At 40.8% G+C, this 9,846-nt stretch overlaps 1 protein-coding gene across 1 annotated transcript; it reads left to right on the top strand.

Annotated features, from left to right (window-relative positions):
- Positions 1-462: 462 nt before the first annotated feature.
- Positions 463-5,898, top strand: KPNA2 (karyopherin subunit alpha 2). Its single transcript, XM_009636019.2, has 10 exons — positions 463-681; positions 779-916; positions 1,377-1,465; positions 2,273-2,541; positions 3,628-3,722; positions 3,821-4,084; positions 4,683-4,916; positions 5,003-5,185; positions 5,294-5,443; positions 5,543-5,898. Exons 1-10 carry the CDS (start codon positions 607-609, stop codon positions 5,633-5,635), a joined length of 1,590 nt encoding a protein of 529 aa, XP_009634314.1. The 5' UTR covers positions 463-606; the 3' UTR covers positions 5,636-5,898.
- The last annotated feature ends 3,948 nt before the right edge of the window (positions 5,899-9,846 follow it).

Here is a 9,846-nt window from a genome sequence, read left to right as displayed (position 1 = left end):
CTGCGTGTCGCGGCTGAGTTGTGGCCAAACCGAAGCCGGCCCTTATAATGTGGGTCACCTTGGAGCTGCCGAAGGTGCAGCCGCCTGCCTCGTTACCTGCGTAGCTGCTACTCGGGCTGCTGGCTGCACCGGCACAGCAAGCCCCCCTCGGGGGTCTTCCCAGTACAGGATCTCGCTGTTCCCGTCGAAAGGGGTCGGGGTGGGACTGGATGGGGGTGTCCGTGCAATATAGGTATGTGACACAGCGAAAATACCATTTAAAAACATGTGTGCTGTCTATGGGAAGGAAGACCAATCTTGCTCCTACAAACGATGACTCTGATAAATGTTTGTGGCTGGAAATGTAGTAAAAGGATGTATGTCTGTCTACTGCTTTTGTGTTAATACTGGAGCTTGCTGTAACAACTAGGGATTTAAAGAGCCAGCTGTTATGTTACTAGTATCTTTTATTGAGTCAGGGCCTGTTATATTTAATATGGACAAGTGTCTTTCATTCTCAAGTATTCCTCTTGGTTTTTAACTTTTGTGGAGTAAACCTGCTGTTTATCATCTGCTTTGTTCTCAGGCTTGTCTTTTACTTGTTTCTCTCAAAATCCCATAAGCAAGATGTCTACTAATGAGAATGCCAACGTAGCAGCAGCTCGCTTGAACAGATTCAAGAACAAAGGGAAGGACACTACAGTGAGTATATTGATGCAGTTAGTATTTTACCTAGCTATCGTCTCTTTAAATGTGAGTTGTAAAAGCCAAGAACTTATTGTGAATGTATATTCTCCAGGAAATGAGAAGGCGGCGTATTGAAGTCAATGTAGAGCTGAGGAAAGCTAAGAAAGATGACCAGATGCTTAAAAGAAGAAATGTTAGCACTTTACCAGATGATGCTACTTCTCCCCTTCAGGAAAATAGGAGCAACCAGGTGAGTAGTTATACAGAATGGGCACACTTGGAGGTCTTGCAACATAAGCTCATGCAGCCACGCACTAGTACGAATTCCTTCTCATGTGGGACACAGTGCTACTACATATACATTAAATCTATGCTGCCAACTCAAATGGGCAACAGCCTTAAAACATAGCTTAGCCTGTTGTGTTTAAGCTTACTGTATTAGTGTAACAGTTATATGAAGCACTTGATTAAAAAAAGCTTTCAGTTGTTCAGATGACTGTAGACAAAGCTGCAGCTGATGAGGTTTTGGGGTATCACACAGTGGTATAAACTTTTAACAAAGGCAGTGGCTGTAAACTGGGGTCTATTCATAGTATTGTATGAATACACTACCATATGCATTATATGAATGTATCGCATAAAAGGCTGCTGTGGTCATGAAGACACACACTTCTCCCAACAAAGTGTTCATGTAGCTTTTTATTGTACAGGTTTCTGCACACTGGTCAGTTGAAGAAATAGTCAAAGGAGTTAATAGTAATAATATGGAGCTTCAGCTACAGGCTACTCAAGCTGCCAGGTAAGGGGTTTAAGGGTAACCAGTTCAGCTGTGCAAGCCAGCAAAGTAAAAGAATTGGCTTATGAGCCAAAGTGTCTGCTTATGGCAGCAGCTATGGCTCTGCTTATCAGACAGTATTTTAACACACACCTGAGTCAGCATTATATACAATGTTTAGGTACACTAAACTTAGTTATAATTTTATTGAAACCACGTGGCTTTTTGAATGTTTTAACTGCCTGAGCATTTTACTAGGAAGTGGTTTTGAGGTGTCAAAATAAACAGTAGTCTATCTTAAGAGTTGTAGGAGTAATAACAATAAACCCTTTGTTAAAGCAGAATAAGATATCTTTAAATTGTATTAATACTTGACTACAATATTTGAGTGCAGTGATCATCTAGCTACCTTAGAATAACGTGAACAGTAAGATGACTGGGGTTTGAAGTATGCTGAATTTCTTTCCTCCTTCCAAATCCAAAATGTCCTTTAGCAAGCTTGTATATTGCTGCAGTGCTGCTTCTGGCAGTCATTAACCTGTCTGCTGAGAAACCTCTAGCAATTCAGACTCTTGCAGATCTGCTTTATTTCAGAGTCTGAACAGAACCTCTCATACAGTGAAGACATGCCAGACCCAGCGTTAACAGAGGTTTAGGAAGCTAGTGTTCAGCTTGTCTGTATTTTTACTTCTCCTCCTTGTTGTATTGCATTCCCTGAATGTTAAGGCAATGCTGAACTTTTTTTTTAAATATGGATTTTCTTAGGCATTTAATCTGTTGTTCAGATCTCTGCAAGCAAAAATAATGCTTTCTGTTTCTCTTCCTCCTTAGGAAACTCCTCTCAAGAGAGAAGCAGCCCCCCATAGACAACATAATTCGGGCTGGTTTGATTCCAAAGTTTGTCTCCTTCTTGGGTAGAGCAGACTGTAGTCCTATTCAGTTTGAATCTGCCTGGGCGCTTACCAACATTGCTTCTGGCACATCGGAACAGACAAAGGCTGTGGTAGATGGAGGAGCCATTCCAGCCTTTATTTCACTGCTGGCCTCTCCCCATACTCACATCAGTGAACAGGCTGTGTGGGCATTGGGGAATATTGCAGGTATGTTAATATGCTACACAACTTCAGACCTGCTCCCTTATTTAAAATAGGTGGACATTACTACTGACACGTCATGTAGCATGCTGAGCTTCTTGGGAACCCTGCCTTAATGCTTTTCAAGTAAAGACATGCTCTGTAATGTAGAGTATGCTGTGGACAATTCTTTACCTTCAGTTAAGATGTCTCATGCAATACCTGGCAACCTGTGAGTTGCATTATGTGGTTTTCTTCCATATTTCAGTTCAGTTTTGATAGAGCTATGTAACTATGCTACAGCATGGGGCTCTCTTACCTATCTCGTTTGACTTTTTTGTGACTTTACCAGTGAGCTCTGCTCTCTTGACAGGAAGGGAGGAAGCAGATGGCTCACATAATTGCATATATGATGGCCAATATTCCTTGATTTGAAACAGCTACTTACTGATGTGAAAGTATTATATACTGAAGTTTCTCATGCACCTTTCGGGATTACTGGACTAGCCAGTGTTGGATTCCATTCTAAAAAAAACCTGCTCAAAATTATAGTTATATTATTGTATCTGCTGTGCCTTACAGAGAACAGTGAATCTTCATGCAGAGAAAATGAGTCCATGTTTGACTGGAGTTTTCTTAAAGCTTGTCCTTAAGAGTTTTTTTTAAACTCAATTATAAGGTACTTTGTACCTTGCAATAGAATAATTGAATCAAGAGACTTTGACATTCCTTCAGAATCATACTATAGAACCCAATCATGCAACCGATGATTATAATGTATTTGAAGTCCCAAGTTATAGGAAGAGCTCTGTTCTAGTGTTTCTTTGCAAAGAAACATGCAAGTCCCTGCTTAGTTATGAACTCTAAAAAAAGTATATAGAAAACATGCTAAATTACCTCTCTTTTCCAACAGGAAAAAAAATTAAACTCAGTGGCTTGACTAGAAAAACACATGCTTGTCATGATTTAACCGTGGCAGTAGTCCTTTCGTCCCCTTATTTTTATTTTATCTAACCCTTCTTAAGCAGTAGAAGTCATCTAACACATAATGACTCTGTGTGCACATAGCCCTCTCTTCTGGTCTTCACCTGGCTATTTTTCTTGTTTTCTCAGGGGATGGTTCTACCTATAGAGACCTAGTTATTAAATTTGGTGCAATTGAGCCACTGCTGAGTCTACTAGCTGTTCCTGATCTCTCTTCTCTGGCTGTAAGTGTGGCGTATGATCCAACTTAGAATTACTAATTATTGAGCAAAAGAGCTCAAGTAACTGAAGATTTGCTAACCATTTATTTCAACTCTTGCAGTCTGGATATTTACGCAACGTTACCTGGACCCTCTCAAACCTGTGTCGTAATAAGAATCCTGCGCCACCCATAGAAGCTATTGAGCAGATTCTTCCAACTCTTGTTCGGCTCTTGCACCATGATGACCATGAGGTGTTAGCAGACACATGCTGGGCACTTTCTTATCTAACAGATGGCTCCAATGACAGGATAGAAGTTGTAGTGAAAACCGGATTGGTGCCACAACTTGTGAAACTCCTGGGATGTAGTGAACTGCCGATAATGGTGAGCTATCAGACATGCAGATTGCTGTTACTCAAATTGAGTCATGAATAAAACTGCATTTAGAGTAGTGTCCATGTAACTAAATGGTTCTTTTCATACATAAATCTGATGCTTGTTCTAGGTTTTTGTAGATGACTTGAGCTTCTATCTTGCCTGGAGGTTGCCCCACGTGAGGCCTAAGCTATTGCTGTTGATGGCTACCAAGCTTCCTTACACAAGCATAGGATTAACACAGAGGCCAGCATGACAGTCAACATCCTTTAAAGCTTGCTTTTAACTCTAAGCTACTGTTGCAAATCCACATTCTAGGGAGTCTTTAGAAGTCAGCTCTGTGCACATTCTGATTATAGTATAACAAAACTGCATTGGTACTTAAGAGATGGTTTTCCTAAGCACTGTCATAGGTTTGCAGATTGGCCTTGGAAGGTGTGCAGTCTTGGCGTGCTTAATGTCTGTATATGCAATGCTAATGAGGAGCTTAAAGCTCATCAGTGCATAGCATGCTGTTAGCAGAGGGGCATCAAGTAGAGCTGTACTTGTTCAGGCACAGATTAGATGATACCAATTTTCCTAAGTACTATTTGCAAATTTGTTTCAGACTCCTTCATTAAGAGCCATAGGAAATATTGTCACTGGTACTGATGAGCAGACGCAGATTGTTATTGACTCAGGAGCACTATCTGTCTTTCCAAGTCTCCTTTCCCATCATAAAAACAACATTCAGAAAGAAGCAGCATGGACCATGTCCAACATCACTGCTGGACGGCAGGACCAGATTCAACGAGTTGTAGACCATGGTCTTGTACCTTATCTCATTGGGATTCTGAGGAAGGTAAACAAAACCAGTATTTACTACATTGAGGCTTTTGCTATTGCTAATACTGCCTGTGTTCAAATACCCTGCTTTTACCTTCACAGGGGGATTTCAAATCTCAAAAAGAAGCTGTGTGGGCTGTGACTAACTACACAAGTGGTGGAACAATTGACCAGATAGTGTATCTTGTTCAGGCTGGTGTTGTTGAACCCCTGCTGAATCTCCTCTCAGCTAAAGACAGCAAAACTGTCCTAGTTATCCTGGATGCTATTTCTAATATCTTCTTGGTATGTGGATGCAGTACACTCAACCATTGAACGAGTTGTTGCTGATGGCTCTTTGGCAGTTGGTGCCATACATCTTTCCTGAGGTTATTCTGTGCTTGTCTGTTGCAGGCTGCTGAGAAGATTAATGAGACTGAGAAACTTTGCCTCATGATTGAGGAGTGTGGGGGTCTAGACAAAATTGAAGCTCTCCAGTCACACGAAAACGAACAAGTATACAAAGCCTCATCCACCCTGATTGAGAAATATTTCTCAGCAGAAGTAAGTGGCTGCAGGATTAATTTCTTCCACTTTTTTTTTCTAGCACTGACTACTAGGTTAAAATGCTACTGCTCTTTCAAAACTTTCTTTTCCTTCTAGGAGGAAGAAGACCAAAATGTTGTACCAGAATCTACTGCTGCCAGCTACACTTTCCAAATTCAGGGCAATACTCCAGATACTTTCAACTTCTAGATCCTGCATATACTGCAACCACCTGCAAGTTGTTTGGCACAAATGGCTGCCACCTCTTTGTCTTAATAGTTCCTCTTGTTTTTACTGGTTTTTTTTATGTGACCTAGTAGCACTCTGTCCAACTGAAACGTACTTGAACAGTTCAAAACTGTACATATGTGAATTTCTAACTGTAAACTTCATTCTTTCTGAGATTACCTTGTAAATACTTGTTTTCTTTCTGACTCTTACTGTCCCTGTCAGGCACAAGAATGCAAGTGGGCAATACAGGCTTTTCACAAAGCATGAGCCACTACTCTGCAAACCTCTTCATAACCTCTTGCATTCTACATAACCTATTGCTGCCATCAATACACTGATAAGGCTTTTAAAGAGGATTTATGTTTGAAGTTTAATAAAGTGATATACATCGCATTGAATTGTGTCAATTGCTCTCTTCTGGTGACTGATATGGTAAGTATACTTAATCAGAAGTGTATAATGGCAAGAACAGTCTAAACTGTTGAGAGATTCCGTTCTGAAGATGGCTTTAAAAGAGCTTGGTCACCCCAAGCTATGACTCCTTTGTGTAGCAGCCTTCTGGAACTGCTGCTTCTCTCTAGATTTCTTTTACAGAAATCTGATAAGTAGTACCCTGTTCATAACTGAGCTAAACTGTCTTCTGCCTTTTGCAGAAATATTTAAAGACTTTAGCAGCACTACTTAACTGCAAGTCATAGTGAGGAGGAAGGGTAAGTACAGCAGTTAACCAATTGTAAGTATGTTCAGGTAGCTGTAGCATAGAGCACAGTAAATGCATTGAGGCTGTTGCCTACTCTAGGGAGCAAAAATGAAGGCCTTGTCTTAGAATCTATTGTCCCTTTATTTCTAAAATCATTACTTGCAGTAACCTACTTTTGTCCCTAGAGGTGGTTGTGCAGGGCAGGGGTTGGGGGGCCTCATGGGTGGAGAGGAAGGACTGTAGTCTTCCTTTCCAGCTTTTTGGGGAAAAAAAAAATAGGGACTGGGCTAGTTCATTAACTGGAACCTCCCAGGAGTCAATGTGTCCAAATAACTATTAACTCAGCTCTCTGAGCTTCTCTTACTCTTATGATGGTGCAGGAGAAGTCAGTGTTTCATAAACATGGCTTACACTTGAAACTGTACGTCACTTCAGTATTGTATATTAGATATCCATTCAAATATTAACAAAGGGTGGAAAAAAGGTGTACTGCTGGATGGTGATAATCTTACAAAGAGTAGCAGATTATTTCTGTGTATACATGAGTATCTCTTATGTTTAACAGCAATGTTTCCTGCAGAGCAATTGCTTCTGTGCTCCCCTGCATAAGCATCTTCTGCTGGGCTATTTGAGCTGTATAAGCTCCTCCACCGAGCCTGGAAACATGGCCGGGAGACACTTGTGTAGCTGTCACTGCTATAGCAACAGGGTTGCAGTTTGCATGTCACAAAAGATATTGTCTTGCAAAAATTGCTAATTTTATCAACACTAACAAAAGGACTGTCACCTGCTTTTTTAAGAAAATTCCTAAGATATGACAACAGCTGATTAATGATGACTTCATACTTTTGACTGTGTACCACTTTAACTGCTTTTTCTTTGCCCCAAAACAAAGCTGCAGCAAGTAATAAGCTTTACAGTAGGAGTCTTTAAAGATGATCAGACTAAGGGCTATTGTAACCCTGTTGTATCTCTTCTGCATGAGAAGCTGATGGCAGTGTTGTTGACTTTCTGCCTCCAGCCTGTGCTGCCAAAGGAAGGGTGAGACCAAGGGGTGGCTGGGGTCTGTTCCCAGCCCTTCCAGTCTCCTGTCCTAATGGGAAAAAGTGCGGGTGGCACCCAGTGCCTTCAGAAGAAGCTGTAGACAGTGCCAGACTGAGGAACAGAACGTGAGTCTAACACCACAGATACTGCAGCACCCTTGGGACCAGATTCTGGTATTATCTTAGCAGTACCGTGCAGAGTGGAAAGAACCATCTGCCTTGCAATGCTGAAGAGGGGAAAAAAACCCAACCCAACAGGGCTTGTATGCATCTGCAGTGAAGCCTCATGTGTCCTTTGCTTTGCTGTCAAACCTCCCACTTTGACCTAAAACCAGCAGTTAGAGATTAATGATTTTGTGTGACTGGAGAGAACTGAAAGAATTAACCTATATAAAAAGTAATTGTGCAAAGTCAGCTTTCATAAATTAAATAACTGCTTCCACATACTTTGTTTGTGGCTTTATAAGGGCAATAGCGCAATGACTTGTGAAACATAGTTCAGAATTCTTAAGTAATTTTAGATTTCTAACTCTAAAATATCACATCTTCCAGTAGAGGGTGCTGCAGGCAACTGCACAGTCCCGCTTGTTCCTAAGTGGTTGATGGGGAGTTTCATCCAGCCTGGACCACTCAGGTATGATGTACTTTATTTTCCTATTAAGAAAATAGAGATAAAATCCATCGGGTGAACTCTTGTAGTTACAGAAAGTATGTACTGTTTCCCAAGTATTTAAATAGATTAAACATTGAGTATAAGGTATAATCTCTTAAAAGTGGTATCTCAGGGTACTATTATTTCAAAACACGATTCCTTGCTGTAACTGCTTTTCAGCATATATGCAGTTAATTTGACTCTTCTATCTCTGTATACAGAAAAGGGGACGGGAGCAAAGAACAGTTGTCGAAGAGGGTTATCTCTACTTTTTTTCCTGAAATACTTGTTTCAGAATTATCTAATATACTGAGTTAATAATAGAACATTGCAAATTCTTCTCTAGATGCCCAACAGCTCAGTGGCTTAATAAACTTTCTGGGGACCAAGACTCTGGTTATATCCAAGAAGAATGTGTTCAGCCTATCCACCAATGAGCCCTGTTCTTTGCAGCATGTATTTCCACAAGCAACAATCTGTAGTGATTGTGAGTAAGTGACTAAGATGAGTCACTCCTTATTCTAATACAAATGCAAGCTATTTCTGAGGTTAGGATCACAGTCACCCATGAAACTGTGTCTCTAGCTTAAAAAAAGTGGTAGGAGCAAAAAGAGAGAAGAGAATTGTTATTGCTTCTTGTTCTTGGTTTGTTCGTTGGGTTTCTTTGTGTTGCCTAGCCAGATGTAAGAGCTAGCCTTCTTCACTTGGCAAATGCCTAACTGAGGACAAGGGCTGGAATAAATGTCTGGTGGCCTGTGTGTCGGCCTGCCGGCTCCTCTGTGCTGAGAGCAACAATAACAGACCCCTGCTGACATCAACTGGCTTGGAATGCGGTTGTTGCTAATGCTATTTTATCTGTGGAGCGGTGGTAAGATTTCAGTCTAAGATCTCAGCAAATGTAGCCATCTCTGAAATTCTGGTGCTAGCAGATGCTGCCTGTGTGAGTGCTTCCGCTTGCTGTTTCCAAAGATGCTAGGCTCTGAAAGAAGAGCAGAGGCTTTGCAGTCCTGTTCTTCAATAGCCTGTCCGTTCACTTTCCACTACAGGAAGAACAGTTTCAACTATGGAAATGCTGGAAATGGTTAAGTTAGGAGAAACATATTCTTTATTTCCCTGTGATTTAGACTATGAAATAGTCCCTTAAATGAAGCTGCTTCCTGCTACTCTATATGGAATGACTTAAACTGCACAGAACTACAGCAGTATATCAGCAAAAAGGAACAGCTGTAAGTTTGCAGGAAAAGGAATTCACTAGCCAACAATAATTCAATGATCTCTTCTGTTTCTAAATCTGTTTTACAGCAAAGCAAACTGAGATACAAGAAAGCTATCCACAGACATCCAGAAAGTAGTTGGTAGAATTAACCTTGAGCCTGGGGACCCTGATGTTCATTCTTCTAGTTAACCCATGGCACCTCTGGTCATGATTATCCTTTCGCTGAATGTAGAATTATCCTAGGAGTATTGAATCTCTTTTGTGACATGTCAAAACATAACATTTAAGCACAGGTGTGTGATACAAGAAAGCTATCCACAGACATCCAGAAAGTAGTTGGTAGAATTAACCTTGAGCCTGGGGACCCTGATGTTCATTCTTCTAGTTAACCCATGGCACCTCTGGTCATGATTATCCTTTCGCTGAATGTAGAATTATCCTAGGAGTATTGAATCTCTTTTGTGACATGTCAAAACATAACATTTAAGCACAGGTCTAAGCTTTGGGAGTGTGCGCAATTTGGGGAAAAAGTACTATTCAAAACAGAAGTAATTAATGAAGGTTAATTGTGACTGGTGA

Source organism: Egretta garzetta, unplaced genomic scaffold (genome assembly GCF_000687185.1).
Source record: "Egretta garzetta isolate BGI_Z169 unplaced genomic scaffold, ASM68718v1 scaffold213, whole genome shotgun sequence".
Classification (NCBI taxonomy): Eukaryota; Metazoa; Chordata; class Aves; order Pelecaniformes; family Ardeidae; genus Egretta; species Egretta garzetta.
This window is presented reverse-complemented; position numbering and strand designations above follow the sequence as displayed.

Coding starts and splice junctions, on each gene's coding strand:
- KPNA2 (XM_009636019.2), top strand. CDS start 607: ATGTCTACTAATGAGAATGCCAACGTAGCAGCAGCTCGCTTGAACAGA. Junction 917..1,376: donor AGGAAAATAGGAGCAACCAG/GTGAGTAGTTAT, acceptor TTTATTGTACAG/GTTTCTGCACACTGGTCAGT. Junction 3,723..3,820: donor CTGATCTCTCTTCTCTGGCT/GTAAGTGTGGCG, acceptor CAACTCTTGCAG/TCTGGATATTTACGCAACGT.